At 50.6% G+C, this 27,479-nt stretch overlaps 1 protein-coding gene across 1 annotated transcript in view; it reads left to right on the top strand.

Annotated features, from left to right (window-relative positions):
- The first annotated feature begins 4,881 nt into the window (after positions 1-4,881).
- The window catches only part of DSCAM (DS cell adhesion molecule), a 765,964-nt gene continuing 743,366 nt past the window's right edge, over positions 4,882-27,479 (top strand). Inside the window, exons 1-3 of the mRNA XM_045084552.1 lie at positions 4,882-5,209; positions 5,967-6,181; positions 6,592-6,715. Coding sequence (XP_044940487.1) covers positions 4,882-5,209; positions 5,967-6,181; positions 6,592-6,715 — 667 coding nt within the window. The remainder of the gene's footprint in view (positions 5,210-5,966; positions 6,182-6,591; positions 6,716-27,479) is intronic.

Raw genomic sequence — 27,479 nt, forward strand, 5'->3', positions numbered from 1 at the left:
CACACCCCACACAAAAGTGGTCTAGCCACTTTTTTTTTTCTCCCTCTCTCCCTCACCACTTCCTCCCTCCCTCACCACTTCCTCATCTCCCGCACCACTTCCTCATCTCTCCCGCACCACTTCCTCCCTCTCTCCCTCACCACTTCCTCCCTCTCTCCCTCACCACTTCCTCATTTCTCCCTCACCACTTCCTCATCTCTCCTGCACCACTTCCTCATCTCTCCCTCACCACTTCCTCCCTCTCTCCCTCACCACTTCCTCCCTGTCTCCCTCACCACTTCCTCCCTCTCTCCTGCACCACTTCCTCATCTCTCCCTCACCACTTCCTCCCTGTCTTCCTCACCACTTCCTCATCTCTCCCTCACCACTTCCTCCCTGTCTCCCTCACCACTTCCTCATCTCTCCCTCACCACTTCCTCATCTCTCCCGCCCCACTTCCTCATCTCTCCTGCACCACTTCCTCATCTCTCCCGCCCCACTTCCTCATCTCTCCTGCACCACTTCCTCCCTCTCTCCCTCACCACTTCCTTCCTCCCTCACCACTTCCTCCCTCTCTCCCTCACCACTTCCTCCCTGTCTCCCTCACCACTTCCTCTTCTCTCTCTTACCACTTCCTCCCACCAGCCCTCACTACTTCCTCCTCTGTCTCTCTTACCACTTCCTGCCATCTCTTCCCTGCTCAGGGAGACTGATCCTTACCAGACCTGTGGGGGTTGTGCTTCAGTCAGGCTCTGTCCCTAGCTGACCGGCTGGGCACTACAGTGCACATTTCCGGACGTTCTGAGTGGAGGCTTCCCCATCTGAAAAATGGGAACGACAGTAATAGCACTTCTCACTGACGAGAACTGAATTTGGTCAGCATCCACAGCACATGCCAGGGCCGACTAAAGGTCAGTGATGAAGTAGAGGACGCCGCCCGGACGGTGACCGCAGCTGTCATCACTGTTAGTGGTATTACTAAGTTCCCTTGGTCTCACCGTCCTACTATCTCCCAATATTATAAGATGCAAACATCTCCATTCCTGGACCATGGCTTTCCTCGGGTCTCAGTTGTTTTCCATCTGGACTCAGGCTAATTTTCTTATAGTCTCCCTGTGACCTTCTCAAATCCCCTGGTCATTCTCCACTGGGTCCCTGGCAGGGAATGTTTCCAAAACATAAATCTGATCATATCACTTCCTGCTTACCATACGTCAGTGGCTTCCTGTGCCTTCAGGATGAAGTCCAAACACCTCCTGGCTCCAGTTCTTCTGTTCCTGTCCTGCTTCCTGCACACCTGTTCCCAGCACACACACACACAAACACGCACACAAGCACACACACACACACACACCCCCCACACTGGCTGACTTAGATGTGCCGCCCCCCAATTAAGGGGTTTATTTCATCAAATTACTGCAACTATTATTTGAATCCCCTACTGAACTGTGAGGTCAGTAGGGACTGTCTAGCCACTTTTTTTTTTTTTTTTTTTTGGTAAATACACAGTGAAGTGTATAAATGCAGTAATCATAAGTGTACAGCTTGATGAATTTCTATATGTGTATGTGTCCTTGTGACTTTTACCCGGATCCAAATAGAGAACACGTCAAGCAGCCCAGAGGCTTCTGAGCGCCCCCCACCTCCTGGTCCATACTTAATCCTCTTTAAGCTCCAGGAGGACTATCATAGCTGCCCTTGGTACAGCAGACCTGGTCTGAATATTTGTGGATGGTCTCCATCAGTTCACTAGAGGAGAAAAGGGATGGTCCACTAACACTCTTGACCATCTATGCCCTTTGCAGTTCTCAGACCAGAGGTATAATAATGCCCAACTTCAATTTAATCAAAGTACTGGCCACCATGATAATGAGTTTATTCAAAATGTTTCCACAGGTCCGGCTGCAGACCGTAGCGATGGCAGATGTGGTTCTCTGTGCAATCCTTGTCACACCAGCTCCATGCTTCATTTTATCACCTCAATGATCTGTAAGGTAAGAAGAGCAGGCATGATTTTTCATGTTCCAAGGCAAGAAACTGAGATGCCAGATAGTCTGAACTCCTCTGGGCATACCAGCCCCAGAGGGGCTTTTGGTGCCTATGGTGCTCGGCCATTTCTGTTGGGACACGTTGCCCATGCCTTCTGTTTTTTGATTTCAGGCTTCTTGGGTCCTGTTATGGGGTCACTTGTGTCTCCCCCAAACCACGTGTTGAACCTCTAACCCCCAGTATATCTGAATGCAGCCTTGTTCAGCAGCAAGTTGCAGATGTGAGTAAGATGTGAGTAAGATGAGGCCATACTGGGTCATGGTGAGTTCCTCATTGAATATGACTGGTGTCCTTATAAGAACAGCAGGAGAGACACACATATGCAGAGGGAGAAGCCACGTGAAGCTATAGATTGCAGTGGGGCATCTACAAGCTAAGGAGACTGAGGACTGGGGGCCACTAGAGGCTGGAGAGGCAGGAAGGATTCTCCTATGTGCTTCGAAGGATGGCCCTACCAATGCTGTGATTTTGGACTTCTGGCCTCTAGGACCGTGAGGTAGAAAATTTCCGTGGTTTTACATCATCTGCTTTGTGGTACTTGTTTCAACAGCCTGAGGAGGACCCCAGGTCCCATTTGGGCAACTACTTGTCCTCTTGGTCAGGAAGGAGGAGTAAGCCTTGGTTGACATTTGCACGTGAAGTTCCTCTTCAGCCATCCCATCTATGGGCAACCCAATCCGTCCTTTAGAACATGGCTCAAATGCCACCAATTCAGAGATGCTCTTCTTGATCCCAGAGAACATGGAAGAGTAGACCTCAGAATTCAGATGCTGCTGCTCCACGGATATCTGTTGTTTCCTACTTAGCATAATTCAAATTTTACCTGCAGAATCCCCAGAACTTCCGAGGGAGTTTTAAAATTAGAGCTAAAACCTAAATGTATTTGATAAAGTTCCTGGTGTCTGCTTGATCAGAGGGGAACTTCCCCTTGCCTTGACTCAGTTTTGTACATTGATATATTTTTTAAAGATTTTATGTATTTATTTGAGAGCGAGAGAGAGAAGGAGAGAGCTCGCACAAACAGTCAGGGGACAGTGGGAAAGGGAGAATCAGGATCCCCCCTGAGCAAGGAGCCCGATGCAGGATTCCACCCCAGGATCCTGGTATCATGACTTGAGCCAAAGGCAGCTGCTTCATCAACTGAGCCACCCAGGTGCCCCAACATCTTTTTAAAAATATTTTGTTTATTTATTTGTCAGAAATAGAGAGAAGGGGACAGGGGGAGCAGCAGGCATAGGGAGAAGCAGACTCTCCGCTGAGCAAGAAGCCCGACGCATGGTATTCGATTCCAGGATTCCAGGATCATGACCTGAACCAAAGGCAGATGTTTGACTGACTGAGCCCCCCAGGGACCCCTGCGTGTTGACACCTTAACTGAACCTGAAGGCTCAGCTAGGTTGCGATTTCCTCCAAAGTCTTCTCGGAGGGTGGGTGGGAAGCACTCTCTTTCTCTGAATTTCCCCATGATGTTCTGTGCACACACCCTAGAGTGGGTTTTGCTTTCTCCCCACATTACAGACCCACGTTCCATTCCCTAGCTGTTTACTGAGAGTGCCTGCAGGCCAGGCACTGTGCCAGATCTCGGGGGCCGCTTTTTGAGCAGCACAGATAGAGTGCCTGACTTCATGGAGCCCACAGTTTTGTGTGCTTTTATATTGGAATTTGCGCTGGAAGTATCTGTGAAAAGAGTACCATGTTAGGCACATTCTAGGTCATTGTTCACCTCCTCAGTCTGTGGCAGATGCGTTAGGCTGGCTTCATGGGGGTTTGCCCTGGGATCCTGCCTCCTGGAAGGACCTGCCTTTGGGGTCAAAAGTTCTGCTGCTGCCATCTTGAAAATTTTATTACTTTTAAAAATTTAAAAACTTACTACTTTAAAAAATTACTTTCATTCCTTAAAAAAAAAAAAAAAAAAAAAAAATCCTGCGTTTGTGGTTCCTGCACTGTCCTGCCTTCTGCCAGCTTCTCAGGAAGGGTTCTTACCTGCCCCCTCCCTCCATGGTGCCCTGGGTCATGACCAGGCCACCCCTACCCGCGTCCTGCAATCACGCCACTCTCCCACTGGACAGCATCTAGGTAATGTTGGAAGAAGAGGCCCGGATTCTGCCGTTGCCCTCAGTCGGCCTGGTAGGGGCCCGGGTGTGCTCACAATGAGTGTTGAGATTCCATATGCACATGGCCTGGTGTTTTAGTGCAGGGCTGAGTCTCCACGGTTCCTGCCCTAGGATGCCCTTGTGGTGGTGATCTATTCTTTGAGACACTTGAGTAGGGCCAGACCCTTACCCTTTCTCATCCTTATGCAACTGCTTCCCAGCTTGGAGATGGAACCTCCTTGAGGATCTCCTGGCCCGTGTGCATTGCCTTAGAAGCCTGTGGGGAAGGGGAAGCCGGGTGGAGGCGCAGTGCATTGGCCCATGGAGGGGGTCATATGCGACCTCTTGGTGCTGTATTGAGTCTCAGGCACTTGCTGGGAACCATTCCCATGCCCAGGGGAGTGTGGCATTAAATAGGAAATAAAAACCACCATGACGAGTTGAGACAAACTGAGAATGAAAGGGCAAAGTTTCATATTTTAGGAGCTTTAAAAGTGCTTTTTCCTTTTGGAGCTCCCCATTCTCATTTTGCTCAGGATCCTGTGGCCAGCCCTGCTTCCGGACAGGTCGACAGCCATGCAGGGGCTGATCACAGGGACCACACGTGCTAGGGATTTGCCATCAGATCTTCCCAACCACACCGGTGAGGAACCTTGATCATTTCCATCCTGCCTATGAGGCCCAAGCTGTGCCTCCGGTAAGTGACCAAATCGAGCCCTGATGTGAGTGTTGTCTGACCCTGGTCCTCGAGCCCCTGGCCATGAAGGCTGAGAGGAGCCTGGCGCAGGCTGGTGTGCAGTTAAGATTTTGTGGACTGAATGCACGGGTGGAGAAGCTGGATGTGGGAGCAGAAATCACGCCATCACCTGCCTTCGGGACTGCATTCAGGAAAGAGCCGAGCGTGAGCGCCGGACTCGAGCAGGGCCAGAGGACACGGGGGTACGTGGTCTGGCAGGGCTGGGCCTGCGGTCCTGAGTGGGCGGCAGCACGTGACCACCTGCCGCTGCAGAGCAGTGGCGAGCGCAGCCTCCCCGGCTCAGCTGGCCCTTCCTCCCACACAGGGCCTGGCCATCTTGTGCCCAACTCTGGTAAAGCACCATTTTGTTTCTGCCTCACCATTTGCTTTTCCTGTTCTTTTGCGAGCTGTTGTAGGTGGGCAATATTCCCCTTTGGCTCCGGAGGGAAACAGGGGGCCAATGCCCCGGAAGCCCTCTCACATCTCCCACGAGACCGCCCCAGATGCTTCTCCTCAGTCTTTCTTGCCCTGTCTCTGAGCATTCTACCTTGGATCCTAAATTGGGGTGCCTTCCAGCTTTTTTTTTTTTTTTTCAAAGTGATAAAATATGGATGCGTGCCCTTTTTAAAGCCTTTATTTTAATATTATTATGACTTCCAGAACCATACAGAACATTCAGGAAATATAATCATGCTGACTTTTCACAGTAATGTGGAAGGGGTTATATGTTTGGAATTAACCCAAATTATCAGCAATTTTAATCAGGTTTTTTTTTTTTTCACCATTCAGAGAGCAAAATTAGAATTGCCTGTGTTTCTGTTTGACAGTGTATTTGAGATAATTAAAAATTAGCCTGTGAAACCATAGAGATCTTTAGAGGAGCAGGAAGGATTTGGAGGCAGCCTTTCCCTCCAGGCAAATGAACTGGACTTTTATGAGAGTAAATACGAAATCTGAATCCAGCTGCACATTTTATTAAAACTGCTAACGTTTCATGGTCACCTCTGCTTAGCCGGCCGCCTTCCGGAATAGTCACCCCTGGCCGTATCTTATTAGCAACCTGCAAGAAAATAACTAAAAATAATCGGCTGTTGAAATGATTATTTAAGCCTCTAAGAAATGCATCCTGATGACTGTGCGTGACTGTGTGCTGGCTGCGCTCTCCTCCGTCCTGCCTCCAGCCCGGCTCCACTTCTCGGCTGCTGCTTTAAGACCGCAGAGCGCCCCAGCGGCCAGAGGCAGGGGAGGGGGTCCCCGCTCGCCTCCGCGCCGCTCGCTCGCTCGCCCCGCGCCCGCCCGCCCGCCCGCCTCCCAGGCAGGGAAGGTTAGCGAGGATCACTGCGACTCGGGCCGCGCCAGAGGAAAGATGAGCCTGCCCGCCCGCCTGCTGCCTGGATGTGGAGGCTGAGGGCTGGCGCACGGGAGGCCGCTTGCTGCGCATTCGGGGCGCCGGGTGCCCGGGATGAGCTCACGCCCGCGTCTGCGGCTCTGTCCACCTGCCGACCTGCCGGCGGCCCCCTGAGCTGACGGCGCACCTGGGCTGCAGCCCCGCCGGCCCGCTCTGGCCGCAGCGTTGGGCGCGGCGCCCGGGAGCAGGTGTGCAGGAGCGCAGCGCGCGGCGAGCGCAGCCCTCGCCCCGGAGCCCGGCCGCGCCGCGTGCCCGGGCGGCTCGGCAGCAGCGGCGGCGGCGGCGGCGGCGGCGGCGGCGGCGGGCGGGCGGCGGCCCCCGGGCAGGTGGCGAGCGAGCGGAGCCGGGCGGAGCGCGGGGGGCGAGGCCGGCGCGTCGCTCGCGGGAGGCCGGGGAGCAGCAGGGGCATGTGGATACTGGCTCTCTCCTTGTTCCAGAGCTTCGCGAATGGTGAGCCTTTCGGTTTGTGCTGAATTTCATGGCTTGTACGGACCGGAGTGTGGGGGCATTGGGTGCATGGGTGAAGTCATTCCCTTCTGCGCCCCCCATCTGGGCTCAAATCGTCATGCGTTTCTTTCTGCCTTTTTTTTTTTAATATTATTTTTTATTTCTTTGGGGAGGACAGGAGGCAATGTCGAGAGGCCGGGAGGGGAAAATTGCTCTGTAATCATTTAAAGGAGCTTACCTAGCAAAGTGACGGCTCGGAGCTAACTCCGGTACTAGACAGCTACCTCATTGAGAATAAACCAGGTTTGGCGAGAGGGGGAGAACCCGGGGAGATCGTCGCTTGCTTTGACACATCACAACCTCAAAGGGACACGACATTCCGCGTGTGGGCAGGTGGAGGGTCAGTTAGGAACACTTGCTTTCGCATTCAGAGCGCTGTGGGCTTGTAAAAGCTGGGCTTTCGATCTGCTACAATTCATCTCCGGCAGCAATGAAGCCTTCAAGAAAGCTCCGTCCTTCCCCTCCCCTCTCCCCAGCCTTCCGGGGTACTACATATTCCTCACAGTCATTTATGTAAAAATATGCACTCCGAAGCATGACATCATCTGAGATGTTGACAAATTTTTAAAAACACCTGTACAGTTGTACAGATGACATCAGTGACTATCGTAAATAGCATTCCTTTCCTCGCGCCTGGCAATGTTGCATTTTGAAATGCTTTCTTCCTGGGGATGTGGAAAGCTATCGCTCTTGCCTGAGTCAGACCCAATTAGTAAGTGTGATTGCACCTTAGGTCGCCTGTCACGGCGTACATATGAACTCACATGTATGAATGGCTTCTTCTCATTTGGGAACTGGAGGGGGGAATTGTCATCGTTCGGCATTGCCTGGGAGTAGCTAGCTGCAGCCTGAATTCCCAATTCAAATTTTGGATCACCAATCTGCATGAAATGTATGACTTGCTGACAGTTAAAATTAAACCATTAAGCAGAATCCCCTACCCAGGAGAGAGAGAAAGAGAGAGAGGGAGAGCGTGTGTGTGGGTGGGCGTGGGAAGGAGGAAATCTCGCCCTGGTGAGAAAATGCCAGAAGCCAAGGGGAGGCTCTGAGATTTTCTTGGAAGATGCACAGGGAAGCTCTGAGTGTTAGCTTCACAGGGGTGCATTTTCTTTGCCTATCTAGATAGCATCCTCAGAATCATCACACTGACAGGCCAAAGGAAACGCATAAACTTTGTAAAATTCAAAAAAAAAAAAAATGCTGACGAAGAAAAGGTGGAGCTGAAAGGAGACGCTCCTGAAATCAGCTCGGCAGTGATGCTTCGCTCTCTCATATGCCCTAAAGGGAGTGTTCAGAACTTTCATTTGGAGGCTTCCCAGCAGGAGAGATTCGCAACAAGTTCTGACATGACCCCATCTTTCCCAGAGGGCACTCTACCTCTTCCGCAGCCTCCTGGGGATTTACCTTGGGGGAGAGATCTGCCGTAGCTAATGGGTGGTGATGCACCAGGAAGGTTGGCCCTTTGCGCTGCTCTGCTAATGTGAGCTTGGAGAAGACGCAAAAATCACATCCATCTCTCCCGTGCCCCCAAGCCTTCGTGGCCTGTCTCACCTGTCAGGGCATACGTCTCTGGACTCCTTGGAAAGGCCGGGATCGCAGGAGGAAATGAAATCTCCATCCTGTTGGGAAGTCCGTGTTTCAGGATGATGGAATCAGTTCCCATTTTACAGTTTTACGGTTAGAGGTGACAAAAATCGTATGGGAGAATTTCTGGTACTGTCTCTGATCCAGGATGCTGTGAGTGTGTGTGACTTAAAAAAAATAATAATTTTCATACTAAAAGAATCATAAGGGAATCAGAGAGTGAGAAATTGTGTAAAACCTCAAATATTCTACATGGAAAATATATGCAAAGAATATGTCTGTGCATATTTATGAGCACTCTCTCCTTTTTTCCCTTGAGCATCATCTTCTTACACCTTTTTCAAGACCTTGAAAGTTGATTGATAAGCACTATTATTGGGACTGCAATGAACACAGGTAGATGTTACAGTATAAGCTGATATGCAAATGCATATTTTACGTGGCTGTGTTGTGTGGCCTGATGCTATCTAACAGAAGGCTATGGAACTCTTTTATATAAAAATGGCCCTCTCTTTATATGACCAAGCGTTAAAAAAAAAAAAAATAATAAAAAAAGAAAGGCTTGACTGTAGAGCTCTGGGCTCTTTCATTTTGGAGGGGAGGGAATTAGCTTTAAAGAGTTTCTCAATGAATGATGTTCACTGCCTGCCGTGCAAAGGATCATAAAATATATGGTCATGTGAAAATAGACTAAGGGTCCAATTTGGAATGCTGTCTGTTCATAGGACCACATTTCAAAAATGTGAAATCAGATGGTTCTTACCTATCTGAATGAGACTTGGGGGGAAAACATATTTCAACAACTGTCGTAGTTTGGTCTACCTTAATTTTGAAAAATTCCCGAATGTGTGTGCTGAAAGATCTATGAGTTCTAATACCTAAGCTGATGACCGCTAGGCCTCAAACAGCAAAAATGTCTGACATGATTTTTTTTTAAAAATCTATTTGTAACAGATTAGGCAGTTTGATATCTGGGGGTGCTAACAAAATAAGAACCACACTTGGGCATCTGCGTTTTCATAGTGCGCAAGAGCATTTTTTCCCAATGATGTAAGGGGATGTACATTTATTTCTTAATAAGAGCATGGTTGCTGGACAGGCTAGAGACAGGGTTTTGGGTGACAAATAGAAGTGAGAAGACCGTCCCTTCATGGGTTAAACCCTTGAATGAATTACCTCACCTGATCAGGTCCTGTCATCATGTTTAAAGCAGTCAACGTGTTCTGCAGCGTTCTGGAAATATTCACGGGAGACCTTCAGTTACAGTGCAAGGAATCGGGGTCCATGAATGTAGAGACACATATCCACACACATGTCCCTGGATGGCTCTTCAGGGCAGGATCAGGCTGCATTGTGTTTAAGCACAATTTCTCCTGGTTTTGACCCCACTGAGCACATTCGAGTCTAAGATTCTGTTAAAAGCATAGACAGGCCTCTGGATAAGCAGAATGAGGAACAATAAGCATATTTGTTACACGGAATACATTTTTTGATGGCATCTTTGCATCTCTATGTATGCATGTGTCCCCGACCTCTTCTCCTGAGCCATGGGATCGTGACCTTCGCTGCTTTGCTGTTTTCCTGAAGCTCGTGGGGCTTAGTGAAGGTGGGAGGTGGGAGGGAGACAGGTGTTCCTCAGGGTGGAGGTGGGGTGTCAGCCCCTTTCAGGCCTCACCAGTTCATCTCGGCAGGGTGTCCCACACTGCAAACTGGATGTTTTATTTAAATTTAGGAGTAGACCTTGGTGGGTACAAATGCACCTTGAGGGCTTTTAAAATGACTTATTTTATTCCTGTACATACACACAAGTGAACAGGATCATGAGGCGAATAATTTCAGGGCCTCCTGCCCTCCTCTCCCTCCCCTGTTTTTATTAAGCAGATTCCAATTCTATCTCAACATTTCAGAGCTCACCTGAAATTTCTAGCTCTCTTAAGCTGTGTGCCCCTGCCAGATGCCCTCTGTAGGAAAACAAAATGCCACGCAGACCTTTAATAAATGCCAAGAAGAGCTCTACTTCTTGACTCCCTCCTGTAGGCTCCTTGGCGTGACCACCGTTCAGTGCTGCCTCGGGGAATCAGGGACCCGCTGGGCAGAATGGGGACAATACACGGCGTGCTGGTGGGGGAAGCAATTTTGACCCCCACAAATTGCCAATCTAAATGCCTAATTCCTGGGCCTCCACGTAGCTCTCCAAGTGTTTTATCAAGGACGTGTCTGGGATGAGATGCGATCACGATTTCCTGAAGGGACTCATGCAGTGTGCATCGAGACTCGGTGTAGAATTTTGGGCTAAGAGAGAGAAGAGAAAGAGAGAGAGATGGAGAAGGTCGTTTTATGAGGAAAGACCTATGAGCACTGCAGGAGGCGAGGTATTTCTGTCTGAAAAATTAAAGGTTGGATTTCTCAGTGGCTGCATTTGCAAAATCGATGGCATCGAAGTTTCCCCAAATTAGCTGAATTCTAGGGGTGAGGTTTGAACGTGCCTCATCAGTAACGGACAGGCGGGGGAACGAGACATTGAGGCTCGGTTCAGGCAGGGTATTGAGTAGCATTTCCTTGGTTTCCTTGGTTTCCTTGGTTTGTCCGGGGGTCGGGTGCCCGGGCAGAGCTGGCGGGGCCGGGGCGTTCTCCAGGACAGCCGCGTCGGGGCATTTTCCCGGCTGCCGGGCCGCACACTGGCCCTCGGAGGCCGGCTCCGTCGCCGGCCTAGGAGACGGAGAGGTGGTGCTACCTGCATGTCAATTGTGTCCCTGCCGTAGGACACTAGTGGGCGGCAAACCTCGCCAGACTGGTGCAGCCAGCCTTCAGCAGAGCAGGCGAGCCCCCGCCTCCGGGAAGCGCGGCTGTGCTGCGTGCGGCGATCGGAGGCTCGCCTCCCCGCGACCGCTCCAGTCCCAGGGCCCAGACTCGGCGGTGGCTCCGTGCGCGGGTCCGGGAGCGGCGCGAAGGCCGGGGGCAGCCGGCCGTCTTTGTTTTCAATTTTACGATGGAGGACCCGGCTCGCAGCACTGTTTTGAGACCTAGAAGGTGCACAGAAAGGAAGGTGCATTTGCATAGCCCCTTCCAAACTGGCGGGGGAGCCCGGCCCAGGCGCGTGTGCGTCTCCTCTTGGAGGTGGCAGCTCCAGGAGCAGCCCCGCGCCTGATTGGCTGACCTTCCAATGTCATTCCAAGAGGCGCTGCTGGCTTCTCCTCCTGCTGATGGTGACAGGGGTGATGCTGCCGCTCCCGGGCCTCTGCAGTCCGTCTGTCTCCCTGCCACGCAGGGCTCTGGGGCCAGGGGTCCCCTCCCCGCTCCCCCAGGCAGATTGGCCAGCACCTGTTCCCCTGGCCGGTGTTAACGTTTCCCCTCCGGGAGTAATGGGCACAGAAATTCCCATCTTCTACGCCCCCCCCCCAATATTTGTGTTCTTGTTAATGTTTCGAAAATAGAAGAAAATTCGAAGTTGGCTTTCCCTCCCTGAATTTATGGGTTAAGATAAGACGGTGGGAATGGAAGATTCCAGCAGCCCGACTTGTACTCAGTTCTGGAGCACGACTTCTGCAGGCGACACTCTCCACCAGGGGGGCCGGAGGGAAGTACCGTGGGGCAGAAAGATCAGATCACTGTTCCGTGGCTCAGAGGTTAGCTAGCTTCCCGTCAGGACGCTGGGCAGGGCTGGATTCAGAGACCTGCTCCCCCAGATTAGGCCCCCGCGTTATGCTCTGTCATGGAACCGTGGCCATTGTTTGGCAGTGTCTAGGACAGTCCATCACTGTTCATTTCTTTGGCGCTTATTTGACTGCTGGCTGCCCCCTCTCTAGAAGGGAAGGTCCACCGTTTAGACCCACTGTGCAGAGCGCATGCATGGAGTAAGGGGAGAGGGATGTTGGCTGACCCAGTGAATGAAGACGGATGAGGATGAGGGACAGCCCCCCCCCCCCCCGCCCCTCTCTCCCACCCCCACCTCCCCCATCCCTGAGACCATGGTGAGGAAGGAACATAAGGGAATGTTAGATTCCTTGTCTCCTGCCATCTCGTTCTGACTCACGGACTTGATGGCTGTACAAGCGTTTATTTGCTAGAAATGCTTCTGGGGCATTTTCCTCTCTTTCCCCAAAGGGATTCACATTTGGAATAAGCGCTGGGACTCCACACTGGGCCATTACGGTGGTACAGTCGCTTTGGGTGCTCTTCCTGATGTGGACTGGGTCAAATGTCACCGAAAGTAAGTCCACAAGCGCACCAACCCCCGTGTTCTCAAGTACGTGCTAAGCGCAGGACTCAGAAATCCTCTACAATCACCGCCCTGCCGTGTTCCGAAAACCAGTCAGAAACATGAAATCGACACAGAGGTTTCCCTGGGGATTCTTGGAAATTCATTTCTTTATCAAAGAGTCACCCGGGACATCAAAACAAAGCTCAGTTTCTTAGGCCTTAATTGTCTTAAAAAAAAAAAAATCGCATTACTATATTTTTTCTCAAGTATCCCATTGATTTATGAGTTTCTCAGCGTTATCTCTTTCTTTCTCATTTTGCAACAAAGTGGAACCAAATGTAAAAGTTGGTTCCTTCATCAAAGTACCATGAAAGGAATGTTTTATTCATCATTGAAATTTCAACTTTTGTTTCAATACAAAAATCAGATTAGGTGTCAAAATTTATAATATTTACTATCTTTTGATATTTGATGATCTGTATTTCTGTGTTGATTTTCAATAATTATGATATATTTATTTATTTATTTTCAAAATAATTATGGTATTTTTAAAAAAGTCACTCGGCTGGGTGAATTTTTGGTCTCGAAGCCCCCTGGAATGTGTAAATATATGCTTTGGTTTAGCAGCGAGGGGAGGAGCAGAGTTGACAAGATATTTGTTGAAAGTAGAGGAAGGAAGGCTCTCCTGCTCAGACAGACAGAGTGAGGGACATTAATAAATCTTACCTGCATCCCTATTAAAGTTATTTTTACACAGACAACAGTGAGTAAGATTTAAGAGTGAGCAAGCAGTGCTATTTATAGAACGCCGTTTTTAAATGCAGCGGTTGAGACAGTGAAAGAAAGAATGGGAAAATGCGAGAGATCACCTCCATAACGAATGCTGGCTTCCCCTAACTCCCTGGCACGATACAGAACTTTTGAAGGAGACAAAAAAGGCATACCAACCCTTCCTGAGGTCCTGGGAAATCGTTGGGGACACTGCAGAATGTTCTAGAAATACTCTCTGAGTTGAAGTCTGTGTCTGACTTGGAGGTAGCGTAGGGAGCTGGTGTATGTATTGTTTGGAAACTGGACCTGGGTAGGTCTGGGGAGGGTGTGGAGCGTGCTGCGTGGCCACAGAGCCTCGCTGGGCAGCACCCACCGCTGCTTTGGGAGGTCAGCCACAGACAGTGGGAGGGCCGAGGCCGCCCGCACGTTTGCAGCAGAGCAAGTACTGAGAGAGGGTTTCAAACTTAGGCTCTTGTAAGATCACAGTCTCCTCCATGTTAATCGGTGACTAAGTTCTGTAGATTTAACTTGTTCCATCCACTCTTCTAGACAGGCAGGCCAGATGGGCGGGCCAAGTCACCACAGGCTGCTTGATTGACGTAAATGCTACCGGACAAAGAAAAGAGAACACACCTGCTCTTAACAATGAACTAGTTTCCCTTCCTAGCTAGCACTGCATCTGTTCCTTGTTACACTTTGGTTTACTAGTCTCAAGTGGGCCTTATTTTCTACTGAGAGTAGGACTCTTGAATTTGTATGGAATCGAATGAATTGTATGCTGGTGTACCGGTTGGAGATCTGAACAAAAGCCATGTCCTAACCTACCTCTGAGCACAGACGCTGTGAAAAGCATTTGCCTTTCGTCTTGTGAGGATGCATCTGTAAAATGGGCCATTTTGTGGCCAGCCTCTCCAGACTGGAATGCACACGTTTGCTGAGGTGGCGGAAGGCGTTGTAAACTATTTAATTACTGAGTTTGATTGACGTGAGCCTTGCCTCTTTTATTTTTTTTTAATTTTATTTATTTATTTGCCAGAAAGAAAGAGATAGTGCACAAATAGAGGGAGGAGTAGGCTTCCCACTGAGGAGGGAGCCTGATGCAGGGCTCGAACCCAGGACCCTGGGATCATGACCTGAGCTGAAGGCAGATGTTTGAATGACTGAGCCACCCAGGTGTCCTGAACCTTACCTCTTTTCATATTGAAATGAGAGACCAGGAAATACTTTTAGCTTCATTTTACACAGAATTTAAACAATTCTTATCTGCTGTGCACAAACACATTGAAAGTTTAGAGATCTTTTTTCTAGGCACCTTAACTCTCAAATTACTCGGTGATAATACTCTCTGAAGATCCCGATGACCTCGGGGTCTCCAGGGGCCCTCCACACCCTCAGGGACCTCCGTGAGGATCACGTCCAGCTGGAACTGTAACCCCCAGCAGGCAGGATGCTTGCCGAGGTGACCTTTGTCACACACTGAGGAGCCGGGCTGTGTGAAATGGCCGATGGCAGCGGAGACGCTCACCATCCACACCTTCTCCTAACAGTGAGCAAAGCGTGGACGTTCCTCATGAAACCCCTGCTTCCTCACTCACTGATGGACCTTCAGGGCAATGGCAAGATTTCTGTGATTATGTCCTAGGACAGAAACAAAGTCAGAAGATAATTAGAACCACTGCAGTCCTGTGTGTTTTTTAAATTTTATCCCCCCTCCCATTTTTTTTTTTCTACATAAAGGACCTGAGTTATGCTGTGGAAACTTTTGAGTAAACACATTTTCTCCTTAGAGAGACCCGAGATTCATCTCTTCTCTCCACTGTGGCCTGACTTGATCGTGGGTTCCCACAGGACCTCAGAAACTCCAAATCCCAGTCTGCTTAATTACACTGTTTATTTCTTAATATTGGCTGTGGAGCATTTTTAATAACCGATTTGTAGCTGCCCGGGGAAGAAAGAACAATGCTTTGTAATATTACATGTGAGACTTCAGGGGTGAGCTGAAGACCCCTGACTGCAACATGGGCAACTTGACACCACCGGGGGGGGGGTGGTCCCTGAGTGATTTTTCACTTATCCTATCGCTGGTCATTGCAGTTCCTGGAAAGGGTGGTCGCTGGCCACTCTGGCCATTGGACAAGAAATGCATAGCAAATGTGAAATGCTCCCTAAGGGAAAGAATTATTCTTTCATAAATTATTCAGGCTGGTGAAGCCCAGGTTAGCAGCTCCCATCAGGTGCCTTGACGTGAGCATGGAAAGCAAGTGGGATGGTTAGTTACCCACACGTGCGTGCGTGTTCGGACTCCTCCGGATCAACACCTATTACATCTTCCGTGCCTGCTGTTTTGCATAGACCTGATGGCTATTTACATAGAAAGCTGGGAAGAAAAATTTTGACCTACACGTGACGTTGGTATTTGTCTTGGGCAATTACTTTGATCTGTGGTTCATTTGTGTCTTGTGGCGTCTCACGTCACCACCCCCTCTTATTATTTATGGTCCCAAGAGACCTCTCATTCTCCCTTTTGCCCCATCACTGATGATGGGGGTGGGAGAAAAGGCTGTGGGCTTTGGTGGTGCCAGGTGCTTGGAGGCAGTGGGAGTAGGGCCTATGGGAAGACCAAAGATATGGAGAAAGGGGCTGCACCAGCCCCCACATCAGGGTGACAGGAACAGACGAGGAGGAAGGAGAGGCCAGCCTGCCTCTAGACATAGTCCGTTGACGCCTTGGGCCCTGTTTTGGTAATGTGCCTCTTTCTGGACCTTCTCAGCTACGGATCAAGGGCACTGGTTCTCAGTGCCATGTAGGCTGGGGCAGGGGAGAAGAAGATAAGGAAATTTTTTGGAGCGTCGGTCCCCCCATGAGTCGCACACTGGAGATTCCGAGGCCGGCAGCGTTTTGGGAAAGGGCTCTACTCGGAAGAAGTTCCTCCGGCCCCTTCCACCGTGTGCCTTTGACATCTCCTTCCTGCCTCCAGAGGCCCCCAACTTTGTGCGGAAGACTGAGCTCAGAGTTGTCTAGTTTCCCGCCTCTGACCCCCAGAAGCTCTGGTTTTGCAGCTCTGAGGTCCGCACGGTTGAGGAAACAGTCTCAGTTTTCTAAGCCACCTCTGGAAACACACACATTGGAAAGGAGTTTCCTGGCCCCTGTTGGACATAGAGGGCCAGACACTGGCTAGAGAGCCAACCCGGTTTAGTTTCAAGTGGACTTCAGTTCTTGGTGAACTCTGTACTGAGCAGCAATTTACTGGCGGGATGAACATGTGTGGGGCTAGGGAGTCACTGACTATGGATCGTATGGGTTTGGGCAGGTTGGGGGAGGAAAAGCTGGAAACACGGAAGACCCTTACTTAGTGGGGGGGTGTGTGTGACCCCATCAGGGGCGCTCCTAATTGGGATGCTAATAGCTTGGGAATCATTTGCATCTAAACATATATATGTTTGCATGTCTGTGCATGCCATTTTTTTCTTACTGGAGTTTCTTGGGTGTTCTGGTTTATTGCCAACATGTGCTTTGCTTTGGGGCCTGGTTCCCTTTTGTTTTGTCACATTGAACCCTTCCTTGCCAGCAGCTGGAGTCCTAGCAGAGAAGCCCTTGGACACCTAAATGTGGTGCCATGGCTCCAAGCAGGAAGCCGATAGTGCGGACCCGAGTGGGTGACATATATATAGAGCGCCCATCTATCTTGGGAGATGAGCGAGGGCAGATTGAGACAGGAGAGGAAAACGGATCTGTTGGCAGCGTGAGGTTTTGCTTTGGTCCCAACCCAGGAACATGACATACGCCTTCATTCAAATATCGGTGCTCAAGCTCCTTCCAAAGTCAGATAAAACCACTTGGGGATCTTTTGCTCTTTTGGGTTTTCTTGGTCTCTGCTTCCTTCTTCGAGGCGATGACCTCAAACTGACTGTGTTTATCACATGAAGCGAGTGCCATCCTCCCACGTTGTCACGAAAAGAGAAAATGGTGGATCAGGACATATGTGCATTTTTAGACCTTGTCACATGTATGCTAAAATCGAGGACAATTACTAGTGGCAGAATAATCCTTTCAAAACACCGTGTCCTTGATTTTTGAACTAAAATAGACTTGAATATGTGCTGGAGAGAGGCCTAAATTCAGAGCCTTAAAAAATATCCTTTTGTGTCCTGAGATCTTATTTTAGATAATATTAAAAATAACTTTCCCTCCCAGGCATCTTAAACAAGTTTGATGTTATAATGCTTTGGCGATTTTATTGTGATTCACCGCAGAGATCATCTTTCAGAGCGGCTGTTTTGATATTTAGCTTTAGAAGAAAACGGTATGAAAGGCATTGCAGGCTGAAGAAATGTGATTTCTGCTTACTCAGAACTCCAGGAATTAGGGGAGACCCCGTTTCTTTGCAACAATAGGCTCCTACTCCTACGTCCCTTTAAAAGGGGGGCATTGTGCTAGGAAGTCAGCCGCTCTGCCGAGGGAGTTCGCAGAAGAAGATCTCGTCGAAAATAGCTCCTAGTCCCTCTCTGATCTGGAGTTCTCAAAACCGCTGCAGTTTGTACAGACTGTTCTCTTTAAAATTTTGCTCCGGCGTAGGTCACTCTCTTTTGATCTCTCCCCCACGGGAAGAGCATAAATATTTCCATCATCAAGTTTAATGACCTGCAAGAGACGCTCGAGTCATTGTAAACGGTTAAACACTTTCATTAGAAGAAATACAAATGAGAGCTCGTGTGACTCAAATTTATTATTAGAGTAAATCACCTTAACCCGTAGAAAATATTTATTACATGCCGCAGTTAAGTGTGGAGTGTTTCCCCCTTCGGTTCCTGGCACCTGCCTCCCCCGCAAGTGTGAGCATCCTTCGAGCCGGGGTGTCTAATGGCCCAGCTGCCCAGGGCCGTGTGGGGAGTCCCCCCTGCAGTGGAGATGGGTTTGCTGGGAGCACAGCGGCTTTCTGCCCTTGTCTCTTGTCATTCTTTTCACCTTCCTCTCTCTTTCCTTGGAAACCGGAGCAAATATCTGAACCTCCATGCGCTCAGGAGAGGGAAGAGAGCTGTATGGCCCCAGGGTCCGAGGCCTCCTCCGGCCCCACTGATTCCCCGGGGCGGGGGCAGGGGAGGGGGGTTCTTACATGGGCAGGTGGAGGCACCTGTGGTGATCCTTCAGCTGAAGTCTGGATGCAAGGGACAGGGTCCTTTCAGCCTGTGGGGGACCCCCTCGGGGGTGCCCATGGAAGTCTGGAGATCTTTGTGTCGGGGGAAGCTGGTGTTTAGATAATTGTCTGGAGGGTCCAGGCATTGGTATCCTGGGTTCTTGTGAGCTCTAAAAAGAGCCATGAGACAGAAAGGAAACACTGCAGCTATTATTTGAGGCTCATTATTTTTGGCAGATGGAAGTAAAAGACTTCCCCTCCCCCGCGCCCTCTTATGATCTGATCATTTTGAAAAAGGGTAGGATCTTGACAAATGGTGGTCTTCTGTGAATTTAGTGGTTCTAACCAAGGGCAATTTCACTGCAACCCCCCCCCCCCCACGGTGACAATGGGCCCCGTCTGCAGACATTTTCAGTTGTCACAGTTCTCGTAGGGGAGGGGTGCCGTGGGCCCTGGAGACCAGGGATATCGCCCACCGTCCCCCAATGTGCAGGACAGATACCCCTCTTCCCCAATGATAAACAGTTATCTGGTCCAAGATGTCAGTCGTGCAGGGGTTGAGTGACCCTGAATTAAATAGTGTGGGGCTCAGTTCCTACACAGGAATATCAGGTTTGTGCTTCTCTGTGGGGCCCGGGAGAGATGGCAGAGGAAGACGCTCTGAATCTCAGTTGTAACTCCTGGGCTGCTAAATTCATCGCTGCTGATACTTGCCGTTGATTAAGCTTGATTTACTATTTGCTTCTAATTTTTTCACACAGAAAAAGAGGAAATCCAAACCGTATCCCCTTTCAGGCCAAGTCACCGAGAACAGGAGTGCCGAGGTGTTCCTCCAGGCCTCTTCCCCCCTTCAAGTGATTATGCTAATTAGTGTTTGATCAGATGATTAAATTATAATTCGATTAATCCTGCGTGCAAAGCGCTCGGAATGCATTTCTCTCGCCTGGTTACGCTGTGCCCGGAGCGCCCTGTTCTGCGGGCTGACGGAGGCCCGCTCTTCCTGAAGATGTGGATTTCTGTTTTCAAAGCCTTGCAGAGCCTTTGTTGCATGATACCAGGGACAGGGGATATTTCTGTAACCCACTGTCCCAGGCAGGGGCTGGGCTGCAGAAGACTCTGGGAAACGTGGAAATCCTACTTAGGAAGCACCAATTATTTGAAGACATAGGATGTGGAGAAACCCTCGGAGGGCAGGGAGCACCCCTGCCCGCCCGGAGAGGTCTATGGGGCTCTCAAGGCCACTAGGCCCGCCTTTGGCCCCAGAAGGCACCTTCCCTGCTGCCTTCCTCCCAGTCTGAGGGGCACGTGAGCTGCCTGTATGTACACTGGTCGTGGAGCCGTGTTCGCTGTGTTTATTTCAAGTGTGTATTTCCTGAAAACGGTGTTGTGTGTTTCCGTTTTTAATATGGCTTAAGGTGGTGGTGTTCATCACGGCCTGCTTTTCCATGCCCGGACTTCCGTGTAGCTGACTTGGAGGTGTGCTGAGTGAAGGCTTGCGAAATGCCCTGTGCTGGGAGGAACTTGAGATGTGTTGGAAACCGCGTGAACGGATTTCACCTCCGGGACGAGAGGTTCTCATGGGTCACTTTGTGGTTCCAGGAGCGCAGCGGTGGTGGGATCTCGCTTTACTTGTCCTTTCCGTCTCCCTTCACGTTTTCATATTGCTGGTTGTCTGGTTACTAGAAACATCACTATTTAGGATATGCTTTTTCTTTTTTTTTTTTTTTTTCTCTTCAAAATACCTGTGTTTGGATCTGGCTGGATATTGTGACATTTGCGTTTAAGAACAGACCAGAAGATGATCCCTGTGTCATCTGTCCCACATACCTTGTCCTGAGAACTGCTGGGCCCACAGAACTAACAACATAGGGTCTAAACACCTACTTAGATTTTCCCATCTCCCCTACTCTGAGAAGTAGACACTATCACTTCCAAAGGAGTTTATTTATTTATTTAATTAGAGAGTACAAGTGGGGTGAGGGGCAGAGGAAGAGGGAGAATCTCAGCAGACACCCCCCCACCCCCAACTCCAATGAGTGTGGAGCCCAATGCAGGGCTCCATTTCCGTCATGACCCTGAGGTCATGACCTGAGCCGAAATCAGGAGCTGGACTCTCAACCGACCAAGCCACCCCGGGGCCTCGTGTGCCGAATCATTTGTAAGAGAGTACAAGCTCTTGATTTTCTTTGAAGAATAGCATTCTACTTGTAATTCTTCCCATAAAAATTCTTCCCATAAAAAATAAAAAAATGAGAGGAAGAGGAACTCACATTTACCAAGCATCTGAGGCATGCAGGCACTTGCTTACTGTCTTAGGCACATTTGTCGTGTTGGTAATAAGAGTGATGACGATGTCGGTGGCAATCACGGGTGTTGCTGATTGCCGAGATCCGAGGTATGACTTGGAGAGTTTACGGTAGGGCCTGCAATGCCCGAAGCTGGAAGGTAGGCGTTCTTGCCTCCGTTACCACCGTCAGGTGAGGTTAGACGGTGTGCTGCGGTGCACGGTCGTCAAATGGCAGACCCGGGCCTGGGCGCTGCTTGGTGTCCCTGCCTTCTCAGGTGTGCGGTGGGAAAGCGCCTCCAGCGTCAGTTTCGCAGAATAAGACACCAGGGTTTGCGGATGTTGGACGAGGGCTGTGGTCAGATGGAGCCTGTCTTTCTGGGTCCCTGTTATCGCCGCATTGTGAGCTGCTCCTGATCCTCCCGACAAAACCCCGTTGACTCGTTTAACTTTTTTTTTTTTTTTTTTAAACTTTGAAAATGATGATGTTAAATTTACTTTAAAAGTTGAGCCATAAAAAGTTGTCTTGAGAAAGTGGAATATCATCTCTGAAGAATGAGTGTAGGAATGGGGACAATTCATTTGCTTTTCCTTGTCAGCGTGGCTTACGCACTTGCGCTGAGGTAGGCGGGTAAGGGACAGGTTAATTAACTTCCATCTACTTTGTGGCAGAGCTATTGCGTGGCGTCCAGTCCTGCTGTCGGTGAGCTTAAGAGTGACATTTATATTCCGTTCATGTTTCGTGGTGGGACCTTCCCGAGCCCCCAGATTTAAATTGTGTGCCTGCTTTTCATTTATTTATTTATTTTTAAGATTTTATGTATTTATTTGAATGAGAGAGATCACAAGTAGGCAGAGAGGCAGGCAGAGAGAGGGGGAAGCAGGCTCCCCGCTGAGCAGAGAGCCTGATGCGGGACTCGATCCCAGGATGCTGAGATCATGACCTGAGCCGAAGGCAGCGGCTTAACCCACTGAGCCACCCAGGCGCCCCTGTGTACCTGCTTTTAAGTACATCAGATTTCATTTGTCCTGAACAGACCGTCCGTTCTCACAGGTCAGAATGTTGGACTGAAACTAGTTTTTGAAGCTGGTCATTGAAGACTAGTAACCAGGTGTTGGTTTAGCCTCAACGGGGCTGTTAGGAAAGAAAGATACAGATTAGTTTTGTGCCCACAAGTCTGAATCTTATCAGTGCAGCTGAATTATTTCACTGGTATGTCCATGGGGCAAGTATCCCAAAGAGCTGAAAAAACACAAGCTGGACATTCACACTCACAGTAAGTGAGGACGGTGGATGGGTGTGCGTGCCTGTGAACACACCTGCCATGCCGTGGCAATGGTCTTCTTGTTCAATGTTTACGTGACATTCAAACAGGACTTGTAGGAAGATCCAGGGCCCAGATATGATGAAAATAGCCAGCCCCATCAGTGCTCAAAGCTTGAATGACCCAAGCGTCCCTTAGATGGGGGAGCTGTTTATTGACTGCGTGGCATCTTGGGGTCACGGCTTGAGGTCATTGGTGGGAGGTGCTAATGGAGTCAAGGCCGGGATCCCCCAGCTGGACTCCTGTCACAAAGTTTGCCTGCATTTCTGTCCACTCAGCCACCACGCAAATCACAGAAGCCCCGACCACAGAGAGGTGAGAAGATATCGGGCGTTTGCCTGTAGGGTCACTGTTGGGTGGCGTGCTGACTGTACCTATTTATAGTCATCGCTGATACTTCCGGAACGCTGACCACTCAGCAGGGGCTACACTAAGTGCTTCACTGTATCATCTCATTTAATTTTCAGTCAGGTCTTTGAGATACTTACGCATGTTATGCTTGGGGGGAATCAAAGTGCATCACCTCGTAGGAAGGTCGAGAGGCTTTCTGAAGTCATCTGTCCAGCTAGCGGTGAAAGCAAGATCAGAACCCGGGCAATCTCATTCCAGAAGGCCCGTGTCGACTCCCTGCCTCAGCTTGCCCATTAGGGAGCCCCGGATATCTGGGCTGGGTCATGAGCACGCACACTGGTGGGAGTGGCGACACTTGTCTGGAGAGCTGGGAATACGGGGTATGCCGGGGGCTTGGGTTGGGCCAGACCATTTTCTTAGCATTTTCTTGGAGGAAGATGATGGAAAAATGGGGCAGTGTGGGTCCAGTTTGGGACTTTCAAGGTTGGTCTGTCCCCGTCACAACCTTTCTAGGGTCTCAGCTCTTTCCTGAACTAGGATGCTCAGTTGACGAGGGACGGCCAAGCCCACGCTGCCTGTCCCTTGCTGCCCAGTGCCGGTCATCACCGCGTCGCAGCCTGTGGCACGTGTCCCTTGTCTTCCCAGGTCTGTTCCCATGGTGCTTAGGTTGAAAACTAAACCCTCCAGATTCCGGTAGACGGTGCCTGAAGTCTTGTCTGGTGCATCACCTGACAGCTGGTGCTGCTGCTTTTACTCTAACAACGGTTCCTCCGGTCCCTTTCATCCTGGTGCTTGCGCCTACCCTGAGTTCCCCTTGTCTCAGAGACTTTAGGAAACACCTGATGAGACCCAAGCCAACCACGATGCTGCCACAGCAGAGCAGCTGAGCCGGCCTGGAGAGACCCGCCCTGCTGTTCTCACAGGTCCGAGGTAGAGGCCGCACACCTCAAGTGGGCCCTTAGGTCAACCCTCAGTCCTGCATGGGCGCCTGTAGCTTCCTGTTTCTGTGGGTAAACGGTTTTCCATCTTCTCCTTCCTCTGCAAACCTCAAACTGCCCTTTGTTGTCTACTTGCAGTTGATGACCTCAGTTCTTTTACTGAGAACCTAGAAGCAGCCAGGGAACTGCTTGGACTCCCCCCACAGGGCCCCCCGTTTATCACGGTGTCATGTCGTGGTGTCTTGCCCAGGTGTGATCATTTCCCTTCACCCCGGGAGTGAGGGAGGGGCTCAGTTATGCAGATGATGGGACCCTGACTCTGGACCCTGAACAGAGCAGGTGGACAGCCAGATTTTAGTCGTGGAGGCTCACTGCCCACGGGATGGAGACGTCCACCCGGTGCAAGGCCACAGTCAGGAACGGAGGGAGCCACAGAGGAGGCTTCGCTTTGTTGAGGGTGAGAGCCCCTTGCTTCACACAGAGGATGTGGTTGGCTTGTCGCCATAACTCTGCAGGCCCACGGGGCGGAAGGCATGGACCCTGGGCTCAAGGGGGAACGGGGACTGAGCCTGGTCCTCCGACGCGGAGGCTGATGAGGCTGGGGGTCTGTGTCTGGGGCAGCAGAGCGAAAAGGAGGACTAGGGGCCTGGCCGTTTGGAGCCCTTGCGACTTTACCGACGTGGAGGCAACACTGAACATGAGCGTCCATTTCAGGTTCAGCACCACAACCCCCATGTGTGCTGCCCTCCGCCCCTGACTGCGGAGGCACCTGCCTCGCCCCTCACAGGCTGAGGCCTCCATCCACGGGCAGAAGCGCACTGCCTCCTGTGCACATAAGGGTCTGGCCTCATGTCTGTCTTCCCGCTCTCAGGCCTGTCCCGATTTCCCTGTCTTGTGGGTAACGCACCACAGGACCTTCTCTCGCCCATCGGCACACCAACATGCGGACCGGTACTACGAACACGTAAAGGCACGGACATGTAGCGCACACGGACACACAGAACACGCCCCTGGCAAACCCGCCCTTCAGTGCTCCCCTCACCCCCTCCCTTCTCTGACACCGTTTAGAGCAAAACTCCTCACAAGAGTGGCACCCAGCGGCACTGCTCACGCAGTGAGGTGAGGGTTTGTGTCCAGGGTCGTCTGTCCGGCTCCACTGACACCGCTGGTCGGTGTCACCCCCATGTCCCTAGTCTTCGACTTCTAAGATCCCAGATGCTTTCGACACAGGAGGTCCGGTCACTGTCCCTCCTGAAACACCTTCCCTGGGATCCTGGGTGGCGTCGACTGTGAGCTTGTCTTCTGCCTCTCTGGCTCCTGCTTCCTGTCGTCTGTGCAGAGTCTCTTCTGCGGTCAGATGCGAAGAAGGGATGCGGCACCCCAGGGCTCAGGTCACAGACCCTCCCCTACTTACTCTTCCTGTAAGTTAGTTTAGGCTGCGGCGTGAAATGCCATGTGTGTGCTGATGACGTCCGCATTCGTCTCTCCATCCATGGCTTCCCCTCCGCGCCCCCACTCAGACCCTTCAATCCTCTGCCGACTGCACATCTCCCCTTGGAAGCCCTGTAGGCATCTCACACTTGGACCTAACACAGAGTTTCCGGACTTTTCTCCCCACATCTGCTCCTGTCCCAGGTCTTTGTCGTCCTCGGTGAGAATCGCTGTTCACCCCCTGCCCAGGATAGAGCCTTGGCGTCACCCTTGGTGGCCCCGTCCCTTCCCGACTCAAGGACACCACCAGCGGGTCCCAGGGACCTGACTTTCAGAATATGACCGTGTCCTCCACTTCCACATCCAGGTCGGGCTGCTGTCCTCCGTGGGAGGCTCGGCAGGAACCGGACAAGGGGTCTGTCCTCGTGCGCTCCCCCCTTGCCGCTGGATTTCCATCCGGTGTCCACAGGACCTGCTTAAATTATAAATGTGACCGCAGTACCTTTCTGTTTAAAGCCAGTAGGGACGTCTCCCATCACCCCTAGAGTAAGCCCAGCATTCCTTCCTGTAACCCAAAGGGCCTCCAGGACATGGCTCAGGCTGGACACCCCACGCCACCTCGTCTTCAGCCACGAGGGACTTCTGGGCATTGCTCCAACAGGCTGAAGTCGTCCGTGCTCAGCGACTCGGCTTCCCACTCCCTGCCCCTTCGTCCTGGGATGACCTACTCTTGAACTTCCCACTGTCTGCTTTTCCACTTCACTCCGTCCTCTGCCCGCATGCCGTCTCCTAGGAGCGGCCTCTACGAGTTGAAGTAGAGTGGCTTTCTTTGCCTCACTCTGTGTTTCCTCCGAGCAGTTATGGGTGCTCGCGATAATGTGGTGACCTCTTTCCTCTCACCGGGGAAGCAGGGGCCTTGCCTGGGTCTTGGGCCCCAGGAGAGCTCCTGAACCCTGCAGGTGCCCAGCGAGTGTTTGCTGACTGACTGACTGAGTCAGTGAATGTTCTTTACAGGCTCTAGCTCTAAGGGGCTTGATAGTGCTCTCTTTAATTCTATACTGTTTTTCCCCTGATGGGGTGACAGCATCTCTGCATACCAGGAGCTTCTCCCTGTGGAAGATTTGGACATGCATACTGATAGGAAGCTCAGCAAGCATCACACCCTACGATTTTCAACTCTGACCCATTCTCAGAAGCAGAACAATAAAAAATACCTTAATTAAAAAAAAAATCATTGTCACCACCAGACTGAGTGAGAATGGTACAAGAAAGAAGACCACTTCTGTAGGTTTTCCGTGGTCGTGGCAAAATCCCAGGGAAGAGAGGATAATTCCCGACTGCGGAAAAGGCTGGTTGCGGTAATGATCACCATGTCGGACACGTGGAGAAGGTTCTGCAGGGTTTGTGGAGGCAGAAACAACTTCTGATATGCCTGTTTAAAAAGTGCTTTGGGGAGAAGGAGGTTTCAAGACTTGCCTTTCAAGAAGGTGCATATTTTCACTGGACAAGGTGGGCCGGAAAGAGATGGCAGGTGCAAAGGGGGAAAGCAGGAAAGTTCTGGATGGAGGAGGGCAGGAGCTCCATTCAGCTTCTGTGCAAGGTCGGAGGAGAAGATACATCTAAAATGGGACAGGATAGGGGTGCCCGAGTGCCTCAGTTGGTTGAGCATCGGCTCAGGTCATGATCTCAGGGTCCTGGGATCGAGTCCCACATTGGGCTCCGTGCTCAGTGGGGGAGTCTGCTTCTCCCTCTGACCTTTCCCCTCTTCTGCTCTCTCTTTCTCTGTGAAATAAATAAATAAAAATAAAATCTTTTAAAAAAATAAAATGGGACAAGGAGCAGAACATGGAGGATTGGAATCAAATTAAATTTGTATCTAAGGCTTTTGTGTAAAAGTCATAGTCTGAGCCATATGACTGATCAGTGCCATGTGTTGGATGGGGTGCCCAGGAAGGCAGAGCTGGGAACCCTGATGGGAGGGTGGCCAAGCAGCCTGTGTTGGCTGCCCAGAAAGGGGACAGTCAGGCACTGGGATGGTGGTGGGGGCTGGGTGCTGACAGAGAGGGAGGAGGGTCGAACAGGAAAATTGGTAGTGAGAATCTGAGTGTGGCTGCTGGAGAGGTGGGATCTAGATTATCCCCGTGGACCATCTCACTATGTGGAGTTGCTGGCAACCTAAAGGCATGAATGACGAGTAGGTTTGTAGTCTTGTAAAATCATTGCTGCCCAGATCCTTCCCTTGAATATTTCTTTTTGTTTTCTTTTAGTGGGGGTACTATATGGAATTTGCCTGCCTGAGAGCTATATGTCATTGGTGGAGTTTTATAGTGTCCAACGAGAGGCATTGCATGATTTGGTTACAACCTGAGAGAGCCTGGAAATTGGACAGTAGTTGGTACAGGTCAAGGGTTCACCCCGAGAGGGGAACGAATACACTTGAACCAGTGAAAGACCCACAATCTTCATTTCATTTAGTTCTCCCATTTCTCCTGAAAGTAAAGCATTCGAAAGTTTAACATTGACCATGAGTCTGGGTTGCAATGTCACTGTGGCAACCACCGCCTGTTAGTTGTTGATAACTAGATACATTTTGGTTCCCTTTCTTGTGAACCTGTTTGGATTCTGTAGTCACCGGTGAAGGAAGGGTCAAGCGGAGGCGACCTCCATGTTTCTGTTGTGTGACCTAAC

This window comes from Mustela putorius, unplaced genomic scaffold (genome assembly GCF_011764305.1).
Source record: "Mustela putorius furo isolate JIRA1106 unplaced genomic scaffold, ASM1176430v1.1 tig00000765_pilon_pilon_pilon, whole genome shotgun sequence".
Taxonomy (NCBI): Eukaryota; Metazoa; Chordata; class Mammalia; order Carnivora; family Mustelidae; genus Mustela; species Mustela putorius.